This window comes from Alligator sinensis, unplaced genomic scaffold (genome assembly GCF_000455745.1).
Source record: "Alligator sinensis unplaced genomic scaffold, ASM45574v1 scaffold783_1, whole genome shotgun sequence".
NCBI classification, from domain to species: Eukaryota; Metazoa; Chordata; order Crocodylia; family Alligatoridae; genus Alligator; species Alligator sinensis.
The window spans coordinates 1,136,255-1,160,673 of NW_005842197.1; the positions used below are offsets into that span (position 1 = coordinate 1,136,255).

Here is a 24,419-nt window from a genome sequence, read left to right on the forward strand (position 1 = left end):
GAAAGAGCCGGGATGAAGACGATGACTCCTGTGTGTTTGGAGGGATGGGAACTGAGACGCGATGGGGAATAAGGGGAGCTGATACCGGCTGTGCAGGGAGACTGCGATAAGCAACGAAGGGAGGCTGAGAGCCTGAGAAGAGGAGTCAGAAGGAAAAGGGACCAGACCCGGGGGGATTAGGAGCCGACGGGTCTGCGGCCCCCACTGCAGGGCCGGGAAAGGATGCCACGCTCCCGACGCTCAGCATTGCTCGGCAGAGAGGAAGTGCATGTCTGTGTGGACAACAACCTACTACTGCTTTCCGTCACCCGGGTCATGGGGACCCAGGGTGGCACTGACAGGATGCACCGCTTCACCTTATACAAGCCCAGGGAAACGTGCCCCGCTCCTGACCCCTCCACAGCACTCAGCATCCTTGCTGCCCTTCTCTGCACCTTCTCCAGTTCTTCTAGATCCCTTTGGAGGCGCGGGGACCAAAACTGGGCCGCGTCTTCAAGGTGTGGATGCACCATGGATTGAAAAAGGGGCATGATGTTTTAATTCATGTAAAAGCTACAGCAAACACAGTTTGGGAGCAAGTGGGATGGTATTCCATCACCCATTTCAATGCACGTTCACACCCCAGAGGGATTTGGCTCCTTTGGGACCAAAGGCAGAGTACCTGAGGAGTGTGGACACCTGGAGCTGCCCCATAGCTGGCCATTAGCAAGTGATCAGCCTTCCCGAGCATCACCCCTTCCCATCCAATGCTATGATTATTAGCTCGGTGCTACCTTGCGGGACCCTGCACGAGGTCCCGGGGCAGCGAGGGGCTGGTCAGGCTAGGAGAGCCCCCGCAGAGAGGCCTGTGCAGCCTCCCTGCTGCAGTGTTCAGCATCCACATCCTTCGGCTCCAAAAGTTATTAAAGCTGTGTGTCCACTAATCAAGCTATAAAAAGGGAGGTCGTTGCTGCCAAGTGCAGAATAATTTTTCCAACCCCTTTGCTGTCTCCCCCTAGCCCTGGGTCTCTGCAGAGGAGGGCACTGGGCAGAAGAGATTGGGGGTCCAGGCACCCATGCAGAGCCCAGGAGGTTGAGGCCAGCACTGGACCATCAGGGACTCCTGGATGGGGGTGGCTGGATGTCCAACCCATCCAGGGGCAGCTTTCCAGACCCCTCTCCCCTTGCAAACATCCCTACGGGCCCCGCAGTTCCTGCTAGCTCCCCCAAGGCTTGTAGGGGGTCCCTTTTGCTACTCTCTTAAACAGCCTGGTTCAATGGATGCCCATAGAGATACCTTCTCCCTCCCCTTGCACAGACTGCCAGTTGCAGAAGCAGGACGGGCACTCGCTGAGGGGGGAGATGGGCTCCCTCCTGGTGCACAGGGACTATAAAAGGAGTCATATGCAAGAGGGCACAATCCCAGGCCCTTCTCACCCCCCCATGCTGCTGCAGCGGCTTCTGGCCCCTGGCCCCAGTGGTACCCCAAGGCACAGGCTGGAGGAGAGGGAAGTACAGGAGGGAAGAAGGAAGGGATGTTACCCTGGGGTTTGTGATACAAGGGCCATTCTGCTCTCCATCACTGCTGGGTCCTATAGTGAGGGCTCGATAAGGGATAGGATGATGGAAAACAGCAGGGTGCACACGGGAGGGATAGCAACAGATAAACCACATGCAGACCCCCCACCCTGGGCCAAGGCGGGCTGAGGGGGCGGGTGCGGCAGACTCACCCTGTTGGCTGTGCCTCTGAGCATACACCACCACCACGGCGGCAAGCACCACGCAGCAGGCTGACGGGACGGGGTTGGCCATCTGCGGAAGCAAACACAAGGACAAGGGGGTTGGGTCAGTCAGGGGTGGCATGGAGCTGACGATGAATGGGGCACAGCCCCTGGCTGGGAGCTGGTTGGGAGGCCGCGGCTGCTCTGGGAGACTCTGGACATTCACAGAATCACAGACATTGAGGGTTGAAGGGAGCTCAGGAGGTCACATCCAGTCCAACCCCTGCTCCAAGCAGGAGCAGCCCCAACTACATCATCCCAGCCAGGACTTTGTCTACCCGGGTCTTCAAAACCTCCAAGGATGGAGAGTCCACCACCTCTCTGGGGAGCCTGGTCCAGTGCTTCACCACCCTCCCCGTGAGATTTTCCTTCTAATACCCAACCTCAACTTCCCTTGCTGCAGCTTGAGCCCATTGCTCCTTGTCCTGCCATCTGCCCCCACTGAGACCAGCCCAGCTCCATCCTCTTTGCAGCCCCCCTGCAGGGAGGTGAAGGCTGCTATTCAATCCCCCTCAGTCTCCTCTTCTGCAGACTCAGTCAGCCCAGTTCCCTCAGCCTCTCCTCACCAGTCCTGTCCCCCAGCCCCACAACCATTTTCCTTGCCCTCCACTGAACTCTCTCCAATGTGTCCACATCCTTTCTGTAGTGGGGGGTGTGGAGGACTTCCATCCCAGTCTCATCCAGGTGTCCTTCATTAGTTTTTGTTGTTTTTCCTCTCTCTCCTTCCTCACCTGTCTATCCCTCTAGTGGCTAAGCAGCTCATTGAAGTAAGTGAGAGGCCCCTTTGCCTATGTGACTGGCCTCATACACCTGGGTGGGGGCTTAAACTACCTATTGTTTTAAGCAGTGTCATAATGGAGGGGGGCTGGAGCCCCCGCCAATCTACCCAGCAACCAGTGATGCACTGCCAACTGATTGGCTTGTAGCCAACTTCAGCTAGTCTATGGGACCCCCAGAGCGAGGTCATAAGGTCTATATAAGTTAATGTCTGCCCAGGGGGAGGGTTGGAGGGCAGCCAGGATGAAGACACAGAGCAACTCAGCTCTCTGTCTCTCTCTCTTGAAAGACATGGACACACTACAAACTGCTTGCCTCCAGAGGGAAGCTCTATCAGCCTCTGGATGATACTTGTGAGTAAGCTACCTGAGATCCAACTAGATATACAGCTTGCAGTAACTCAGATGCGTCATCAAAGGCTACCCAGCCACCCTGTTTGCTCTAAGGGATTTCTCTGATATTGCTCTACCCTGTACCCTATTCCAAACCTATTCCTTGTAACCAATAAAGTTCTCCTTTGTACCTAGCATGGGAGACTTATTGGGAGAGGGGCTAGATTATGTCTGGGGGTCCCCTTGGTTCGGCTGACTAAGGGAGACCACTACTTGTGCTTCAGACTAAGTTCTTGCAGTGGGTAGAGTACCCTCTAGGACTACTAGGCCTCTGTTTCACAGGGTCACAGGGCCAAGAACAGTCCAGATCCTGGGTGGTGGCAGCACTACCCCAGGCTTGTGGGTGTGCTCCAGGAAGGGGGCTGGCCGAAGGTACGGTGCTCCCAGGGAGGCACTCGGAACCTGGAAGGTGGTCAGGTGCAGTGAGGTAGGTGGCTCAGTGCAGGAGCACCCCCAACTAGCCCACCACGGGGGGCCCACAGCTGGACACCGGACTCCAGATGTGGTCTCCCCAGTGCTGAATAGAGGGAAGAATCACTGCCCTCGATCTGCTGGCAATGCTCCTACCAATGCAGCCCAGGATGCCGGTAGCCTTCTGGGCAACAAGGGCACACTGCTGGCTTATATTCAGCTTCTTGTCCATTGTGACCCCTCTGTGGGGAGGAATGAAAAGGGAAACCCAGGAAAGGGAACCTCGTGCCCAACCCCATAGCACCCAGGGCATTGCCCCAGGAGCTTTGGATACCCATGCACCACGAGTGCCACTCTGCCCTGGGGCACTGTGCTGTGACGGGGGCAGCTGGGAGCAGAGCCCATCTCCGTGGCCTCAGGAGCCTGGCTGCCTTTGAGGGCCTGGGTCTAAGTGACTGGAATATCCCTTATCCATCCAAGCAGGTAAGTTGTTTCCTCCACCCCCACCTCAATCGCTCCCTTCTCTCCAAGAAAAGCAAACCTGGATCACAGGAAAGCTGGGCTGGAAGGGACCTCAAGAGGTCACATTTAGTCCAGCCTCCTGCTCAGCAGAGGATCAGCCCTGACTAAACCATCCCAGCCAAGGGTCTGTCCAGCCTGCGCTTGAAAACTTCCAGGGATTGAGTTTTCTCATCACAGGCACCACTTCTCTCAGTGCCTATTCCAGTGCTTCACCGACGTCAGAAAGTGCCTCCTACTCTCCAAACTCAGTTTCCTCTGCTGCAGCTTGAGGCGGTTGCTCCTAGTCCTGTCCCCTACGGCCACGGAGAATAGCCCGTCTCCATCCTCTGTCATCACTCTTTAGGGATTTGAAGACTGTGATCAAATCCCCCCTCACTCTTGTCTTCTCCAAGCTAAATAACCCCAGCTCTTTCATCCTTTCCTCCAAGACACTTCATTATTTTGTCACTCTGCACTGGACCCTCTCCAAACTGTCCCTATCCTTCTTCAAGTGTCCAACCCTGGACACAGGACTCCAAGCGAGGCCTCCCCAGTGCTGAGTAGAGAGGAAGAATCACTGCCTTGATTTGCAAGTGACCTCCTGTTCATATAACGCCTGGTTTTTGGCTTTGTTTGCAACAAGGGAGGTTGGCTTATGGTCGACTATCACTCCCAGGTCCTTCTCTGCGGCACTGCAGCCCAGCCAGTCATTCCCCAGTTTATTTGTGCATGCCGTTATTTCTTCCCAAGTATGGCACTTTGCTTGTGTCATACAGCTCAAAAGACGTGGGGCTGGCAGGGACCTGCGGAAGTCACATTTAGTCCAACCCCTGCCTGAGGTAGGATCAGCCCTGTCCACCCCACCCAGACACATCCATCATGCAAACCCTTCATAAAACGTGTCTTTGTTGAATCTCATCTGGTTGATCTGGGACTGTTTCTCCAGTTAATCTAGGTCATTGTGGATCCTAGCCCTGTTCTTGCAAGATGGGTAAGGCAGCTGTAGTGCTCCCTCGCAGAAGCAGATGCATTGGGATGAGGCTACAGGCATGCGCAGGGTCAACGGGGCAGCCTTCCCTGAGGAAGAGGGGGTGCAGGTCATATCTAGGAGCTCAGGGCCCAGATCCAGTGCTCCAAGACAGTGTTCAATAGAAACCTCCCTGGCAGCTGGTAAGACAAGAGAGTGAGTGAGAGAAACCCTGGCATCTTGTTGGAAATAGCCCAACTGGGCTGGGACCCCAGGACACCTGGTTTTCTTCATGACTTGGCTACTGACTTGCTACTGAGAGGTGGTGGACTCTCCATCCTTGGAGGTAGACAAAGCCTTGGCCGGGATGATGTAGCTGGGGCTGGTCCTGCTTGGAGCAGGAGGATGGATTAGATGTGACCTCCTGAGCTCTCTTCCAACCCTTATTATTTAGGATTTTATGTAAGCTGAGACTAACTTACCCTCTGAGCACTACAACACAGCGACAACCCTGCAAGCATTCCCCCTCCCTCCGCCGGCCTGCTCCCTTCTGCCGCTGGCTGACAACCCTCCTCGCTGCCATCAGCAGCACTTTGCAGAAGACCCTGCTGCATGCAAGCAAGGAAAGGCAATTAACTCTTTCGGCCAGGTCTGAGCCTGATCTTTGTCCTGGGTACTCATGTCAGACTAGCCAGAGATGACAACAGGTTTGGGCAGCAGGAGTGGGGCACGAAGATGAAGGGCGATGGGCTGGGTTCAGGGATGGCAGGCTGTAAGGAGGGACAGGAGAACTGGTAGCTATATACGAAAAGGGCCTTCGGAAAGAGGAGGACCTGAGGTCACCCAGGGGAGACTCAGGGACCAAGTGCACTTTGCTGGGATATCTCAGGAGCTGCCCAGGGAGCTGGGGTTGTATTCAGCACCCGCTGAGATAGACCTGGGCACCTGCTGGAGCAGAGGGAATGCAGCCAACTTGCAGGGAGGTAGATGGGATGACCCCTGGGGATGCTGGTCCCACTACTGCTGAGCAACACCACCAAGAAGGGTGGCTCTGAAGAGTGGGTCCCTGAGGCGGGGACTGAAGCCCCCTGTACCCCAAATCCCACCCAGCATGGCTCCCAGAGCTTGCATTCAGCCTTCCAAGAGCAGCCCTGGCCCCTCTCCCGCCCTGTTCCCAGCCTCTCCTCGGCACAGCCTGCACATCAGCCAGGGAGCGTTTTACAAGCTGCCATTGAGCCAACGCATATGGCAGAAAGATCCCCCCACCCGCCTGTGCTGCTCTCACTTTCACATGTGCATCGAGGGGGGCTGGGACCTGGAGAGCAGCTACAGCTCAGCGCTGCGGGTGGGAGACAAGGAGCTACCTCCCCTTGCTCCCGGCCCTGGCAGCTCCAAATACGCCCAGATCCAGCCGACGAAGCTTGCCATGGTCAGCACATCCCTGCTATAGAAAACCCAGGTTGGAAGTAGTGTGGGCAAGATGCCTCTCTGCTGGTCTGTCTGCATCTGCTGGTCTGGTCTTGGAGGCTGGCAGCTCTCTGTGCACCCCCAGCCCCAAAGAGGCAGCTCTCTCCATATGCCCCCAGCTCCAAAGTTTGGCACAACTGGATGTAAGGGGCATGTGTGGTGCACAGGGCTACGGGAGTAGGAGGACAATCATACGACTCTCCTGGCTCAGGCCAGGCATCAAAGTAAGCCCCAGCCCCATCCCAGGACCAGCAAACCCTTGGGCACAGGGACTCACCACCTCCTGGCTCTTAAAACGCTTTACCAAGGAGGCTGGTGTCATCCACTGCACTTCACGCATTGATGCACCGAGGGGGTGACCTGACCTACCCGGCAGAACCGGGCCCAGAGCTCGGGTCCCTGCAGTGCCAGCCCCGGGGTCACACCGGCAGGCTCTGCAGAAAAGGCAATGAGGACAGGGCAGGGGAGGACACAAGGGAAGCAGAGAAACTCCCCCTAAATGCAGCCGCTCCCTGCCACAACCAGGAGCCTGCGAGGGGATGCACGTCACGTAGGCAGCCTGGCAGTGATGTTTGCATTGCCTGGGGCTGTGATGTGAATGACAGGACCCGGGGTGATGCCCCCCTGGGCCGCGCACAGAAACCCCCCTCGGAGCAAAGGCACCTCTAGAGAGACTTTGCCAGGAACAGGCACGTGGACAGGACATGACCCCACGCTTGGAAACCCCCTCTTTCTCCTCGGGGAGCACTGGGGATGAGGACTGGCCATCGTGGCTTTGATGGATAAGTCTTGCCCTGCTCTGAATGGGGTGTCGCAGCTTCTTGGCTGGAATCTGCCTCTCCCCGTGGCCTCCAGCGCCTCTGCACTATTGCAAAGCAGAGAGCTGCAGCACCTGACAGCCCCCCTATTGCCCCACGATGGGGGTCCTGCTCCACGTTCAGCATCTCTTCCACCTCGTAAGCATGCAGGGGGCTTTAGGGGCCAAACAACCATGAAGGGCATGCCTACGCTGTCCCCCATCTCTCTTGCTGCAGTCCCAGAAATACCCCAGTGCGGGCTCTCAAAACCTTGGTCTCCGGTGTGCAGCGTGGAGGCACCCACCGGTCCCCGATGCTCCGGGGAGATCCACCCCGGAGCCAGGAGTGCCTCCTGACCGAGCAAGGCATAGGGCAACCAAGAACCGCAGGCAGCCCTCGCATGCCAAGCCAGGAGAGCGAATGCAAACGACAGCCCCCGGATCATTTGTAGCTCCATCATCGACGGTGCCATATCAGTCATGCAGAGAGGATTGTCTTTTAATCGGGAACATGGCTATGGGCTCGTTAGCCATATGGCATCCATTTAGACCTAAATAAAAGGGGAGCAGGCGCTGGCCAGGAGAGCAGACGCCTTCCATATAAAACAGGCTGGCTGCAGAAGCCCAGACGGCCCCCCCAGCTCCCAGCAGGGGACGGCCATTTACAGCAGGCCCCAGTGCTGGGATCCATGCAGCAGCCTGGGAAGGGCGAACGGGCTGCACACGACCTCTGCGGCAGTAGCAGATGCTCGCAACTTGCTCGCTGGGGCTGCTTCATGGACCCACTCCCCCCACCCCCTTGCCAGCAAGAGAAAAGTCCTGGTGGAGGCTCCCTGATGCCACTGGGAAGCACAGAAGGTAAATGCCCTGGATCTGCACGTGCCAGGGGCCTGGCCGGCTGCAAAGCTCTGAATGCCAGGCACCAACTCAGCCGAGTGTACCCCCAGCGCTGGAAACATCACCCCCCGAAGCATCCCGTGTCAGGCTGTTGGCACAACAGGCAGCAGCTCCAGGTGGGCAGGCTCCATCTGGCTGTACCCCTCCTTTGGCGGCATCCTGAGATCTGCTGGCAGATGCACTGGAGTCTCAAGTGCAATTGCCTGCAGGTAGCTGGACAGGTGGGGAGTCCACCTCTGATGGACAGACTCCTGCGGCACGGACTGACGCCTCCTGCTCACGCGTGCAGAGAACCGGGAGAGTGTACATGCCGAGCCTGGGGTATTTCTGTTCTAGGACAAATACAGGCACAACCTGACCAGGGACGAAGGCAACATCTGTTCCTAGCTTCTGAATCAGGCCCCCTGCGCCTACATGACGGCAGCACCGAATCTGTTCTGCAGCCTGTAGCCAGGCAGGCCCTGGGCTTGCACCAGGAGAGGTGATGCATGGCTGCAAGCAGGATCACAGAGACCAGGGAGGTATTTTCTAGTCCATCCTCCTTCTCTGCGCCCTGCCTGAACCAGGCCAGCCAAGGGTCTGTCAGACCTGCCCTTGAACACCGCCAAGGATGGAGATGTCACAGCCTCTTCCAAACGTCCAACCAACCCCATTCAAGACCGTTGCTTCTTGTCCTGGCCCCGCACAGAGATGAGGACAACTGGTCACCATCCTCCTTGGTGCCATTGATGGAGATATCTGGGCCTTTCCAACCTTGCACGGGCCACTTTAAGGTCCAATTTCATGTTGGTTCGTCTTCATGACCCACATGGAGGTCACATCGCTTGCTTCACATGCCCTGATTGAATGAGCTAGATCCAACTTTCTTGCTCCCCATCCTCCCCTTCCAGTTCACCCTGCATTTCCCCTCCCAAGGGGTGCCACCACCCCCCGGGCCCAGCCTGACTCTCCTTGCCGCAGTCACCTCTGTGGAGAAGCCACATTACCAAAGCCCTTGGAGTATTTTTAGCTCCTTTTAATGCATCCTAGCAGCTGGAGACGAGGAGGAGGAGCCAGCCCCATGCGAGCAGCCAGCAAGCAGCAGGAGCTGGGAGCTGGTGGGGAACCTGTAGGTTCGGCTGCATTGCAAAGCCATCGCGCCAGGTCCCGGAGATGGGGGAGCAGCGATGTCTGCTGCTGCCTTTAGACAAGGGGATCGCATTCTGGGGGCCGAGGGGGGTTTACGCACAATCTCGCTACCCTTCTGGTAGCATTTTGCACTCTGCAAACTGATTAATTTGCCCTAATAAACCAAGGGCTGGCACGAAGCCCATCCCGTGGCGACAAGAATGGGGCACCATGGGGCTTTCCCCAGCTTTATGGGGCTGCCGCTTACTTCTGGGTCTTAATTTGGCCTTGATTAATGGTGGGAGAATTAGGAGCAGCCGCCCCGCCCGGTCTGGGCAGGGCCACGTGGCAGCTGGGAACAAGAGGGACGCGGGAGCAGAGAGGCTGAGCTCAGCTTGGGAGCTCTGCTTGGCTGGCTTCGTGCCCGCCCGTGCAAGGAGAGGGGGACAAAAGGCATCGGTTGCCCCTTCAGCAATGCTGGCAGCCCCCTCGCCACTCCAGCAGACATCCTCCCGCGTGACGGCCGCGCACATCTGCTGCGGCCGCGCGGAGCAGCTGGGCACGCCACCCTCCACTGCCCCGTGCTGCTCTTGCCAGGGGCGGATTTGCAAGGGCTGAGCGCAGAGCAAACGGGATGGAAATGCCTCCCCTCGGAGCGGGGCCTGGCCTGGCACAGTCTCTTAGACAGAGGAGTGAGGAGGGGGCTCTGGCTGGCTCCGAGCACCTTGAGGGTGGCAGGGCCGGGAGGACCTCGCAGGCCCACAGCAGCAGACACAGAGCAGCCGTGACCTTGCCGCATGCATCGGATGGTGCACAGCTAAGTAGGCAGGGAGGCGAGCTGCAGCTTGGCCTTTCCAGGTCATGCAACATCCGCTGACATTTCCCTCGCGCTGCGGCTAGTCGTCGTCTTCCCTGGCGCTCCTCGGCCGCCCGCCCAGCGCTTGCCGCTCTCCAGCTCAGCACCCGTTGCAACCGTGGCTCTTGCTAGCCCTACCGACACCCCTCGCCCGAGACCACGAGAGGTGGTGTACGGCCCCGTTGCGGGGCGCATCGAGAGCTGCCGGTCCGGCCGGACAAGGCAGACGACGGGGTGGAGAAAAGGAGGCCAATTGCTTCTGCTCCTGGCTGCACCGCAGACTCCCTGAGTGACTGGAGGCAAGTCCTGGGATCTCTCAGCTTCCACACCTGGCAGAAGATTATATATCTACTCCAAAACCACACAAAGAGGCTCCGACACAACCAGCTCCCCCACCCCCCAAAGGCTACAACCACACAGCCCCTCTTCCCCACGCAAGCCTCCACAGCCCCCCATGTACGGGCACCCCCATCAAAACCCTTCCTCATCGAAAACTTAGGCAAAAATCAGCTATCCTCCCCCCAACCCCACCCCACCCCCACACACTTGTGTTGAAATTTTCCATGGAAAATATTGACTTTTTCTGCTTGTTTGTTTCAGCCAAAAAATCAGAAGCTTTTTTTTTTTTTTTTTTTCTTCTTCTTCTTCTTCTGGAGCTTTTGCTTTTATGACAAAAATATCAGAATTTCCTGCAAGGAAGCAGATGCTTTCACAAAAAAACAAAACAAAAAAAAAAACCCCAACCTCATTTAAGCCAAACCTCAATCTTTCATCAAAAAGCAGCATTCACAGAAGATTTTCTTCCGCCCCTAGTAAACACTGTCATGGGTACCGCAGCGGCAAACCGAATTTCCTAAGGGCTAGAGATAGAGGTAGCAGCTGCTCCAGTCTCCAGCAATACCGACACAAGCTGTTAGGAGGCAACTGTAACATCCGCGCGGGTCTGCAGGGACACAAGTGTTGCAAAACTCCTGCGATGTTAACACCGTTGCATTCAGGGCCGAGGACGTTACAGGGATTTAACAACCGTGTGTCACACCAGGATCGCTGCAGCGGTTACATCGGGACAGCTGGTGCTCGCTCCCCACCGGCAGCCTCTCCTCCCCTTCGAAAACGATGAAGAGGGATACGTGTCCGTGCCAAAGGTCTGGAGGTTCGGATATGCCTCTAGAGGTTTGGACGCTTGATAGAGCCACGTCTGGACCTCCTCAGACTAAACATCTTGGCTGGGATGATGCAGCTGGGGCTGGTCCTGCTTGGAGCAGGGGTTGGATAGATGTGACCTCCTGGGGTCCCTTCCCACCCTCATTTTCTGACACTGGAGTCTTATTGCTGCCACTCCTCCTTTGCCCCTGCTCTTCTGTTGCTAGCAGCAGGACACGAGGGTGTGTGTGTGGGTGTGGGGATGTGCGTGTGGGTGCGGGGATGTGCGTGTGGGTGCAAAGGTGTGTGTTGGGGGCAGGAGGAGCATCCGCCAGAGAATTTGAACCCATCAAGTGTCATCTCTTTTTCTCTTTGGGAGTCAGGAAGGGAAAAAAATAAAACCTTCCACTATTTGTGTCTTTATCCAGGAGTCCTGAGAAGTGCCCATTAATGGCCCAGAGCTGCGGCCCAGCACACTAAACCCCATGTTGTTGCCTGAAGGGAGAAGAGAAAATAGGAGCACTGCCGCGGTCCTGGCGTGTGCTTCAGGGAGCCCTACCAGCCGGGTTGGAGCCACTGCCACCTCAAAGGGCTCCTTTCATCCCATCTAAGCACCCCCGGTCCGCGCCACCCCCAGTGCTTCCTTCCCTGGTGCCCAGGGGTGACAGGGGCCACTTCAAATTGACACACTCGCTGCTTTTCAAAGTTGGCTTTTTAACTTCTGCTTTATTTTTTGCCCCTGAAATCATTTAGTGAGAAGACAACAACTCATGTGGAAGATGCTGAAGAAACTATTGCAAGGCAGGAGAGAGACTCTGCCTACTGCACCCCTCCTCGGGTTGCCTCCGAGCCATATTCACTGCGCCAGGAGCTGTACGTCTGCAGACTGGAACGGACCCATGAAGAAAACCCAAGTGCCTTGAATTATAGAGCGATGTGGGGCGGGAAGGGAGCTGCAGAGGTCACATCCAGTCCAAGCCCTGCCTGAAGCAGGATCAGCCCTGTGCAAATCATCCCAGACACATCCTTTGTCCAACCTCTGAGCAAAATTACCCTCACCCCTGACACAGCCCCAGGCATCACCCCCGACCTTGCCCCAGGGAAAGCAGGGGGCTGCGGTAGCTAATGTCCTGCTCCTGCAAAGGGAGCGAATTGATGCTCCAGAGACCCCAGGCAGGGCCGTGCCCCCACTACAAAGGAAGGCAAAACCCCCCAGTCTGCACCAGTCTGACCAGGGGGCAAAATCCCCTCAATGCAGCGTCAGTCTGAGCCTGAACACAGGGGCAGGCCCCTTCCAGCCTGACTTCTCTGTGACCTGTGACCCAATGAATTACACCATCATTAATCATATCATTATCCTGGTTATATTATGATAGTCTCCATAGATTTATAGCTATTTTTAAATGGGGTGCGCCTACATTTTGGAACCGTCTGACGGGGCACCCCGAGTCTAAACTGGTGGAGAAGCGGTGCTGTAGGTAGCCAGTGAGATGACAAGAAGCCCTGTGTCGCACTATTCAGATCACGGCAACGCCGACCCCAGCACCACCCAGCACTTGGGTTGGATCAGCCCATGCATGAAGAGCGGCTGATATATATATGGCTCCAGGCTGGGCCCTGCAGAGAGGACCACGGACATGAAGGTGCACATTGGGGTCTACCCATCCCGTGTGAGCAGGCGTGGAGATGCATGGGAGGGCCTACACACCCCTTGTGTGCAGGGTATGTGCTCCCTTGAGAACCAGAAGCCATGCCTCCCGCCATGCAGATGTGCCCTCTCTTGGGCTGAGCCTTCACGTAGCATCACCCGTGATGGGCTAGGAGAACCTGGCAGGTGGGAGCTTGGCCTCGGCTTTTCACACCTGCATCCTCTTGGCTGGACTATGGCAATGCGATACACCTGGGCAGAGCTCTCCGCATCTGGGCAACTCCAGCTGGGACAGAAAGCTTTGGAGCAGCTCTTCAGTAACTCTGTCTAGTGGAAGCTCATCAAACCTGTCCTCTGCTCCCTACCCCGGCTCCCAGGGAGTGCTGCATCAAGGTCAAGGCCACGCGCTCTGCCATCAAGGTGCTCCAAAAGCCGGGACCAGGCTATTTGAATGATCCCTTCAAGCTCCAGAGGGAAGACGGCCACTGACCGCTCCACGCCTCCAACCCGGCTGGATTCCCAGTAACACCCCAGTTCATCCACACAGGAGATGGGGCTGGTCCGAGAGCACGTGACGAACTCCCCTGGAGACTAGGGCCCAACCCAAACCTGCTTCAAGCTCCATGCGCGTTTCTTGGCTTTCACCTAAACTTTGCTTTCACCTAAACGCGCAGCAAGGCGCCCGTTAGAAACAAATGAGTGACAAAACCAAAGCACCCTCCGGAGAGAAGGCACCCGCCACGAGGAAGAGAGAACAAAGACATGAAAGGTGCTCAGCCCGGCCCTTCTGGCTCAGCTATCGCGGCAGCAATCACGTTAGAGAAACCTGTGCGTTGCACCACCGGTAGCCTGGCCTTTGGCACTGGCCCCGTGGACGGATGCCAGGCCTCCCATCACCAACACAGAGCGGGCACGTCCCTGGGAGGGAACTTCTCCATCCAACCTGCCTATAAACAGCCCTTGGCTCCGTGGATGCTGCCTGCACTCGGGTCCCACGTTGGAGGCTGCGGTGGGGTGGGGGGAGAAGGTTTTTACACACCTGTGCAGCCCGCGCGTTGCCATGGCTGGGTCCCGTCTCCCTTTCAGAGCCCTGCAATGGCTCGTTTCCCTTGGCTTGTACCTGTCCTCTCAACTGCCACCAAATTAACTGGTCTATCTGAAAACAAAGGGCACGCGTCCAAGCCCAGCCATCTGTTCCAGCAGTGATAAAAGCCAGTGCAAAGTACAGCATACTAATAGCGCAGGGGATCGGGGCTGGCTGAGACACCGGCTCTCGGAAAAGACGCGGGAGGGGAAGAGGAGCCTTGAATTTTGATGTGCTGAGGTTGCAAAGCTGGGAAACACCCAGGAGGAAAGCACCCAAGCTGGGCTCCCTGGAGTGCACGATACAGGAGAGACCCCCAACCACACTCGGGGGGTCCGAGGGGCTGAGTTACAAGGACCCTGCAAGTCGCTGTCCTTCACTGCTGCTTTTTCCCCCTTTTACTCAAAGTAGCTCTCTTCTGTGAAGCCTGAGCTCCCTGCTGTGAGTGCGATGCCTGCAGGGCTGGGACCAGCGTGTTTTCTGCCATTGAAGTGCTAAATAACTTGTCAGGGGTTGGGGGTTTTTCTGGCTAAGCTCTTCCACAGGCAGGGAGTGAATACCAGGGAGCCCCAAGACAAAGAGGCCTTTCCTGGCTGCCAGGGCACTGTTGCTCCCTACCTCTCCCATCACCTGGGCTAATGCCAGCATGCCAGTCCTGCCCTCTGATACTCACTGAAAGCCACAGGCACTGGGAAAGCAAAACCTGAGGGCAGAAGCAGGCCGGGCAGGGGTCAAATTCTCCTCCCGCAGGGCTCTGTGTCAGTGGAAGTAACTTGACCAAAGTCCTTAGAGTTACCTCCAATTTGGCCTGGAGGTAGCTCCCCCAGGCTGTGCCAGCTACCGCCGATCTCTGCAGGGACACAGCACCAGGCATGGGGAAGGCCACGGGGAGGTTAGTGGCCGTGGGGTCACAGGAGAGAGAAGCGCCCACATCATGGGCGCTGCGGATCTTCTTTGCTCGGGGCACAGGACTCGGATTCACCCCCCTTGGCCATGCCTTCGAGCTGCCTCATTGGCGGCATGGAGAGGAGTCACTGGCGCTTCCCGGGCGAGGGTGGCCCTGAATCAGCCGCGTGAAGGCTATTAGGGAGAGAGGGAGGGAGGGAGAGAGAAAACAGTGCAGAGGCACATGGGGGAAAAGGAAAGTTTGCAGGAAGGCATCAGAAATGGGAAGCAAAGGGATCCATACCTCCCCCATGCTGGTCCCCGGAGCCCCTGGACCACGCTCAAAGCCTCAAGGTCATTCAGCGGTGACCTCTGTCCGGACCGGCATATGGCAGGGCTCACCCTGAGACGGTCGCCCCGCTCCCTGTCTACAAGGGGCTGCCCCATTGCCTTCAGAGACACGCCACGGACGTCAGGCTAACAGGAAAGCCTTGCAAAGTTTGAGTGGTGAAGACAAGGCGTAAAAGGCAGACAGAGAAACCAGGGGATGCACGGATCAGACAGAGGACACCTGCACTGCAGCCAGAAGCAGACCCAGGGCACGGTGCAGATGCCAAGCCAAGGATGGAAATCTCACAAGAATAAGCCCTGTTCGTGCTGCCCTGGGTCCCTCCTGCATGCACTTGGCCTGGAGTTATTACAGGAACAGCTCTCTCCCGCTGCATTTTGGCACCACGGTTTCCGGTCTGCAGGCATGAAAGTGAACGTTAATGGGAGAACGATGGAAAACACGAACCTGGTCCAAACTCTTCAGGAACTCAGGCGCGGGTTCGATTTGGGCTGGCTCCACGTTCAGACCAGGTCTGATGGTTTGATTGCAGCCCCTTTCCCAGCTGCCCAATTCTGCAGATAACCCCAGCGTGCTGCTTCAGGGAAAGCGTGTGGGCAGGAGATTTTATGAACTCCCAAATGCCCCTTAAAAAGCAGAAAGCCCCAGGGCAGAGAGAAAAACATCACGGCGTTCACATCCAAATGTGTCATAGTCACACGCTGTCCTAGCCCAACTGAGCAGGAAAAGCAAAAAAGCCCCAGAGTGAAGCACTAAAATGTTCGGTTTCCAAAATCCTCCCCTTGCTCTGGCACAGCTCTGCTTGGAAAAATCACAGCCCCAAATTGCTCCTGCATTTGCTTTTTCCATCAAGGAAGATCAGGTTGTCTCGAAGCCTATGCATTAGGCAGGCCGCCGGGTCAGGGGCTGCAGAGGGACACGTAGAGCAGGATCGAGTTGGAAGGGAAGACGCGTGGGCCTTCCTCCCGGCCGGCGGGACCTGCCCTGGCTCCATCGGCACTGGGGTGAGCTGTGCCCTGAGTCAGGGGGTGTGTGGGCCTGGCCCCTCCATACCTGCCCTCCGAAGCGGGCCAGGCCGGGGTGGGAATGACCGTCCTCCCAGCCCGTGCAGCCCCTGTGCACATGGGCAGAGGCACGGGGTCTTCCCAGGCCAAACGTGCACCTGATACTCTTGCGGCACCCCAAAACAGAGTCCGTAAGGCTCAATCCAGCCCTCCACCAGCAACCTGGCAAGCCCCTGCCGCTGCGTCATCAGAGCTTGGCATGTAGGGGTGCTGCCATTTGCAGCCCAAGCCTTGTCCAGGAGGATGGAGAGGAAGCTGACACCCTGGAGCGTTTGCAAAGGGCACGGAGGCTGCCTTACCAGACCGGGCTGCAGCTGCGCGAGACAAAGCACGAGCGGTATTCAGGGCCTAAGCTATCAGGAGCTAACACAAGCACCTGGGATCATTTCTGACATTATCATGGCACTGCTATGTCCAAACGGGCGAGCTGCACACATCCTGGCCTTCACCTACTGCATGAACAGAGGGAATGCACCCCCTGCCCCGGCTCCTAGGGTGATATGGGTGCTCCAGGATGGGGGGACAGGTTTCCTCACTCCCCTCTCACCAAAATCACTGGCCAGGCCCTCCTAGACCCTATTGCTCACACAGAGGTGCCTGGGAGCTCAGCACCGGTACCCAGCGCTGAGAGCAGGGTTGGAAGCTCGGCTGCAAGGGAACCTGGTCTGACCACGAGTCCAGGTCCAGCCAGAGGCCAGGACTCTTGTTTCCAATGCAAGGCTCTTCACAGCCCATGGGGGACAGGACAAGCACGTCTCTCCCAGCAGGATGTGACCAGGGCTGAATCCACTCCAAAGCCACCTGGGGAGGTATGGGCTTACTGCGTGCCGGACCCCAGCACGGGTCACGCTCACATCTCACGGGTAGCACGGGCACCCAAGAGGCATTCAGCAGCTCCCGGGGCACGGCTGTTGTATACGCTCCCCACTGCTGCCAGCCTGTCACAGCCTGAGAGTCACGGCATCGCCTGTCAGGGTGTAGGGCACCCTCCCCTCCGCTCCCCAAACTCCCTCTGATTTTGCTTCACCCCATGGCATCGTACCAGCCCAGCAGCTTCCAGTTCCCAGGTGCCTGGACCCACAACCGGGCCTGGGTCATGGCATCCCAGTGTAGCCGGGAGCCCCTCCGGAGGTCCCCTCTAGCCCAACCCCTGCAAGGAAAGGGCCCCGTGGTTTTGCAAAGGGTCCCGTGCATGAGCTGGGAGTGCCCACGGTGAGACAGAGCAGCAGCAGGCGAGGGGAAACCATGGGGAAGGCCATGCCAGACCCCCCAGAAAACTCCTCCTGGACTGTCCTGCCTGGCTCAGCCTGCCCAAGCACTGACACAGGTCCCAATGTCCTGCACACGTCGTTCCTCTTGGCCGCTGGGGCACAGCAGGGCAGCTCGCGCCCAGCCCCTGGCATGAAGCTGCCCACAGGCTTGCACAACAAGCCCTGCCATGCAGAAGCTGGGTCCCTTGGGAACATCAAACGCACTTAATAAGCACCCTGCTGAGTCTGGACCCGCAGCTTATGCCCCCCACTCCCCCAAGCAGCTGGAAAGCATCCATTCAGGAGGGCAGCGTGGCTATGCCCATTGCTACCGAGGCTGCAGGATGCAATCAGGGCCCCTGCAAGGCAGAGCATGGACCTGCTAAACCACCCTCAAGTGATGAGCAGGCAGGGGTGACCCTGGGCAAGGGTCTCTGGCTGCAAGGAGCTTGCCCAGCCGGTGCCACGGCCTCCGGGAGGACAGGGAGGGGAGCGCGCCTGGGCTAACCTTGTCTCTGGGCAGCTGGGGCACGGTGTGGAGATCGAGGGCTGGGAGCCGGGTCTCTGCCCCCACGCGGCACGGACAACTTCCCCAAGGCGGCCGGCGGGGTGGGGGGAAATGAGCCGCCTGCCCGCTCCCCTCCCACCGCGAGCCGTGACATGCTCCGGCAACTGTCTTCCCTTCACCGCCACCTTGGTTTTACAGTAGTACCAAAATAAACCCGCTCCAGCCACCTCTGGATGTCCTCACCGCTCAGCTCGTAACTCTGCATTCGTTACGGCAAGGCACGCCGCATAAAACAGGCCTCTTGCTGCTGACCCGGCCTGGCCTCTGGCCCCCGGACCTCGGCATCCACCTCAGCTGCCCTCGTAAAACTGCCTCCTGCTCCCCCGCCCCGCGCCGGGGCACACGGCGCGGCTTGAAAGCCTCCAGAAGCGACGGGGGAAGAAAAGCAGCCGCGGAGAGGAGGCCGAGGGGGAGCTGAAGGGCCGGAGCCCGTTTGCTGGGACAGCCGGGGAGGACACCGAGGACCTTCATGCAGAGCCGGCTCTAGCTCCCCTGGAAGAGATGTGGCTTTGCTTGGCACCTCTGCATCCTCCCTGGCCCCTGGATGCAGACGTCGCTGCTGCGCGAGGCAGCTGGAGTTGGCCGTGCCTGTCCCCGGGGACTTGGAGAGGAGGGTTTTTCTCCTCTTCATTCATTTTTTGTTTGCAAATCAGCTCAGACTTTGCCAAGGTGCAGCAGGAAGCGAGGCAGGACCCCGCTGGCGGACCCTGCAACGTGTCCCCTGGCCTGGCTCCCGACACCGTTAGGGCAGCGCGAAGGGGACGAGGCCGAGGGAGAGGGGCTGGCTGGAAGCAGCTGTGCAGAAATCAAAGGCAAAAACTCCCTCTCACCCCAAAATACAGGAGAAATGCAATTACCCAGGACAAAACGTCATCTGCTTGTGCGGACGGTGACCTTGCATTGGCCCCTGGCTTTAACAGCTCTTAAATTAGCGTGTTTGTTAGGGGGCATTAGCCGCTCGACACTGGGAAAGTAGTTACCACAGGGTTGGGATGGGGGCTGCATGGTTATATAAAATGTGCGTCTTGGAGAGGCCAGAAAAGGCCCAGGCAGATACAGCACGAGCCGGGGGTCCAGCCTGGGGTGTCCAATGGTGCCCTTGCAAGGCCAGTATAGAGTAATATCGTAATTATTATTTAGAGTAATATAGAGCCACACACAGCACTGGGAAAGCATCCAAAGCACGAAGCCCGGAGAGCTCCCAGAAATCCCGTCCACGTCCCTACGATCGGAGAAGCGACTGCCTCGCGTCCACCCGCCCGAGCTGTGATTCTTCAGGCGCTCGGCATCCGCTGGAGATGCGGGATGATAGCAAAATTAGGGCTGGAAGGGACCTCGGGAGTCAGTCCTGGGGGCAGGGGACAGCGTGCTGGGGGTCTCCGTGCGAGGCTCGCCGGCTCACAGCAGCGGAGCGCTGCATTTGCTCCATCGCAGCCTGGTTTTAATGAAGCACAAAGCAGGGAGGGTTGCAAAGCTGGAGGAGCGGGGTGGGGTGGCGGGTCAAGCCGGGGGCTGGCATAGCAAGGCGTGGATGGAGCGGGACAGAAATAGCCGGGGGTCACGGCAGGTTATAACCACGGTGAATTAGCAGCTCGGGAGCAGGAAGCCTGGGTGGGCCGGGAGGGAACAGCCCCTCTGTCCCGGCACTGTGGCACCTCAGGGACTGACTTCTGCTCCCCCTGAAACCCTGCCGAGCGCTAGAGGAGCGTGCGGATGCCCTAGGTCCCTGGCAGAGATGGTGTTGCACAGCACGGTGCAGTCAAAGGCCAGGCAGGGCTGGTTCAGACAGGGACGATATTGCCTGGAGCAGAGTTTGAACAAGGGTCCTGCCACCAGGTTACCGGGCATCTCACTCCGCGCTGGATGCCAGCTGGGCTGGCACTAATAGCAATGGCTCGCTCTGTGCTGCCTGGTCCTCGCGCAGGAAAACGATGCTGCAGCCACATGCAGGGAAGAGGCTGAAGCACTGCTCGAGGCCAACTCCGCCGTAGGATGGGCTCCGGGATGCCGTACGGGGCGGAGAGGAGCCCACCAGTGCTTGTTCAGACAAGGGGCTCTGCGTCTCTCCAGGGAAGTCAATGAGAAGACTCCCCGTGGATACACAGACTGTGGGAGAAGCCCAGACTAAGAGCCTAATCTGAGTTTTTGGACATCGATGGGGCTCCTGCCATGATAAATACTCATAACTCTAGACCCTAATAAGTCCCTAAGGGCAATCAAATGCACCCCTCCCTCCCCAAGAGATGCTGCTGGCTTAGCATCGGATGTACCTCGCTTCTCATGCTGGTTGGAGAGGACGGTACCATCGAGAGACAACCCGGGATGTCTTTAAAACATCGTCCCCGTTCAAGAAAAGGCATCTAAGTCACCACAAAGCTAATCCCTTGCTGTCACGAGACGGATCTCTAATTGCTGGCCTTGCCCCTAGCTCAGTCTCCTTCAGAGGCTGCAGCCAAAGAGGAGAGGTAAGAGAGGCAGCCTGGAGAAAAAAAAAAAGGTTTCCCTTTGAAACCCTCAAATAATCACAGACAAGGAGGGTGGAAGGGCGCTCAGGAGGTCACATCTAGTCCAACCCCTGCTCCAAGCAGGACCAGCCCCAACTACCGCATCCCAGACATGGCTTTGTCTACCTGGGTGTTAAAAAGGACTGAGACTGCACCACCTCTCTGGGGAGCCTGGTCCAGTGTTTCACTACTCTGCTGGTGAGAAAGTTTCCCCTAATCTCCAACCTCAACTTCCCTTGCTGCAACTTGAGCCCATTGCTCCTTGTCCTGTCAATAAGAAGCCGAGAAACCCTGTGCTAATGAATCACTGCTCCTGCCCCACGCCGGAGCGGCTTGCTCCCGAGCCCGGCGGCTGGCTTGTTTTCCAGGGGCCAGTCAAGCAGGGCAGCTCCTTTCTTCATCTCCCGTGGTTTGCCGGGTCTGGAGACGGAGGTGGAGAGCGGATCGGATGCTTTGCTGCAGGTGGCTGAAGTGCTTTGTTACCAGGTGCTTGAAGACATCCATAATCCGCCAGCGACAATAGACCACCTTGCATTCGCATGGCACCCTTTCCCCGAGCCGCTGGCTGCGCTGGAGGCTAGCTGGGTTCAACCACTGTATGCACTGCCCAGCTGAAATGCAGCAACTTTACGGCAAGGCTGTCCAGCATCGGAAGGGAAAGGATGAGGAGGAGGAATCTCGTGGGCTATGGGAACAGTAGGTTTCTCCTTGGAAAGGTGCTACGAATCCTTCAGCATCCACCTTCAGCTTCCTCTGTGCAAAATGAAGTTTATTTTTCTACCTATGGGGACTTTTACCATCTTTAATTCTCCCTCAGCCTGAAGAAGGGTGTGTGCGCCCAAAAGCTTGCAAAGAAAGATAATTTTTCTTGCAATTTCTTAGTTGGTCTGATAAAAGGTATCATTTCTGAACCAAGAGTTGTAGAGTTTTGCATTTCTTTATGAGTCCTCCAACCACCTTTGATTGAAAAGCAGGCACTCTCCTTCCCCATGCCAAGGAGGGACCAGCACCATCCATCAAGATACTTCAAGCACTTTTTGCAAGGCATGCACATGCCCTGCAAGTCTCCCAGGCCAGAGCAACCTAGCTCAAGCCTAATCATTTTAGGAGAGCTAATAAGCCCCCAGCTCAGAGCAACACAGCTGGCGGTGCTGGCAGCAGCTGTCCAGCTGTTGCACTGCCTAGCCCTGCCAGTCTTGTTCCTCGAAGGCATGCTCTCTTTCACCTGCCTGTCTGTAGAGAGAGCGCTGTCAAAGCTGCCTGCTAAATCCAGAAGAGAAAACGCCGGGAGCTGTGCCTGCAGAGAGGAGCGAGGACACACGTCGCATCAGGGGCTCTGCAGCCGGCTCACCTGGAACAGCTCCTCGCAGCGACACGAACTGAGGACCGCGGGTCACTACCACTGGGTGCAAGCCGTGTGCCGCTACAACAGGCAGCTCTCCTGGGTAAAAGGAAACTGAGGAAAAGCAAAGCGGTTGCATTGCACGAGAGGGCTCATGGCATGGGGAAGTCCTCACCGGGCTGGGTCTACGCCCCCGACAGAGCCCCGGGGATATGCCGCGCGGCCCCCTCTCCCCCTGCCTACGGGGCACAGACTGTGACCTAGTGGCTGGACGTCTTGCTCTTGGCTAATTAGGAGCATAAGCTAATCTGTTGATTAAATTCTGCCATCTCCAGAGGCAGTGGCCGGCAGGCGGGAAGTAATGAGGCGAGGTGGAGAACAGGAGGTGGGGGCAGCCGAAACAGGAGGTGCCACGAGGGAGGGCGAGAAACCATGCCAGCGCTGAAACCTATTTACCGGAGTTTATGAGCCAGAATATGAATCTGGACAACGCAGGCCTTTCACGGTGCAGAGGAAGCCCGTAGCAGCCCCGGCACAGGTGTCGCGGAGCTGACGGCACCGATCAGGTCTCTGCTAGAGTCATGCATGTGGTTCTGGCTCTGCATTTTCCAAGGGGTGTGGGGGTCCACAGCTGGACACCGGACTCCAGATGTGGCCTCCCTGGTGCTGAATAGAGGGGAAGAATCACTGCCCTGCATCTGCTGGCAGCGCTCCTACCCATGCAATATCTGAAAGGTGCCACAGAGGAGGGGAACAAATGTTCTTGCTGCGGAGGACCAGGCACAAAGCAATGGCTTCAAAATTGTGGCCAAGAAGGCTCAGACTGGACCTCAGGAAGAACCTCCTTGCTGTCAGAGCAGGGAGGTTGGGGACCCCAGGGACGTGCCTAGGGTAGAGGGGAATCTCCCTCCCTGGAGGTTTCTAAGAAGTCCTGGATCAGCATTGGGGGGGATAGTTTGGGGATATCCAGCTTGCAGAGGGGTGGGCCAGGTGACCCCCGAGGCCCTTTCCAGCCCTAGGAAGCGATGACATGGAGCATGGACCCACCACAAAACCAGCTCTTCTTGCTCCATGCACCTGATGTGCAGAGGAGACCTAGGGGACATGTGGCATGTCCCCTGGGGCCGTCTGGGGCAGCAGAGGCAGGAGGGCACGGTCCAGGGGCATGCCATGTGTTTGCTCCGCAGGCGACGGTCCTGATGGACATGCTTCCAGGGAGCTGTCAAGGAAGGAAGCACAGAGCTGGGGTGCTCTGCTCAGACAGTGCCCAGCACCCTCGAGCAGGGGTGGATAGATGCTTCCTCTTTCACAGCATCCTCTCTTCCTCCTCATCCATGCCTCGAGCTCCATCACCGTCCACGACTCTCACCCGACCCTGCCGCAGGGGACCGCGGCCGCCAACATCCTGCTGCTGCTATGGGGGTTCATAGACGCTCCAGAAACCCCAGGCAAGGCCGTGATGTGCCAGCTTGTCTCCTGCCCTGGGTAGCCAGCATGCCCTTGTCTTCAACCCCCGCCACTGGCTCTCCCCTCCTGAGACCCCCACAGGGGGCTGTGACCCAGGTGGGCACACAAGTGTAAATAAATAATAAAATAAAACGTAACGAGTGTGCAAAGTGCACTTGTCTGACCTGGAGCCAAGTCTTCACGCAGACGGCACACAGAGCATGGCGAGCACAGGCTTCATCATCCTCACAGCTACAGCAGCCAGGCATCCGCACTGCCAGAGACTTTCCCCCGAGCTGTCAGCATATATTTTCCCTTGCACTTTTTCAGCCTCTTGCATTGGGTGACAACCACCCAAACCAGGTGACACCCTTCCACCCATACTGCTGACACCTGCCCACACCTACTGAGTCGGGCTGCAGACACTGCCCTGCCCTCGGAGCATCGACACCTCTGCCAGGTGAATGCCACTCGACAGCGACTTTCTGCACTAAAAACCCCACTTCCTTCCAGCAGCAGAGGAGTTTTAACTCTTACAACTTCTCCTTGTCAAATCAAGAAGCCTCCCTATGATTAAATATGCCAAGTTGCAAGGTCCTGAGTCTAACTTGTGAACTGGAAGTGGAGTTTTTGGGATAAAAACACTCCCCTTCTATGGGACACGAGGCTTCAGGCTAATGCAGCACCAAGCCACCATCCACACTACTGAAATCAATACAGACCATGGTGGGATGCGGTGTAACATCAAGCAGGAGGAAAGCAGGCAGGTTTATGACCATGTTGCCATGTGTTTCCAGCACCGATGCGGTGGATAACCTAGTGTTTGCACCTATGAATCAAAGAAAGCAGAGGATAGCGACTGGCTCCCGGCTTTGGGAGAAAACCCGGTGGTGTAGCAATGCGCAGACATGATGTTCAGATAAGGGGAGATGATGCACAGCAATTCATCCTGCCTGATAACCTGTCGCCCATCACTAGCCCCTGAGCTGGGGAGAGACATGTGCATCGGCTGGAAAATGAAAACCTGGGGAGATATTTCATTCCAAACTGACGGGGCGGTGAGGAGGAGACACCCCAAACTTTTCACATCGGAAAGCTCTGCGGAGAGAAATCAAGCAAGCCACTCACAGACGAACGCCTGAGCTAGGAGACCAAAGCAGGTCCCACCTGTGGTGTACCTCTGCCCAGGCCTTCTCTAGCTCTGT

At 57.3% G+C, this 24,419-nt stretch overlaps 1 protein-coding gene across 3 annotated transcripts in view; it reads right to left on the reverse strand.

The window, feature by feature from the left end:
- The window catches only part of CNTFR (ciliary neurotrophic factor receptor), a 240,118-nt gene that overhangs the window by 140,492 nt on the left and 75,207 nt on the right, over positions 1-24,419 (reverse strand). For all 3 annotated transcript variants that reach the window (XM_006026552.3, XM_025207502.1, XM_025207503.1), the window contains exon 2: positions 1,710-1,791. In XM_006026552.3, the coding sequence (XP_006026614.1) occupies positions 1,710-1,791 (82 nt within the window). The remainder of the gene's footprint in view (positions 1-1,709; positions 1,792-24,419) is intronic.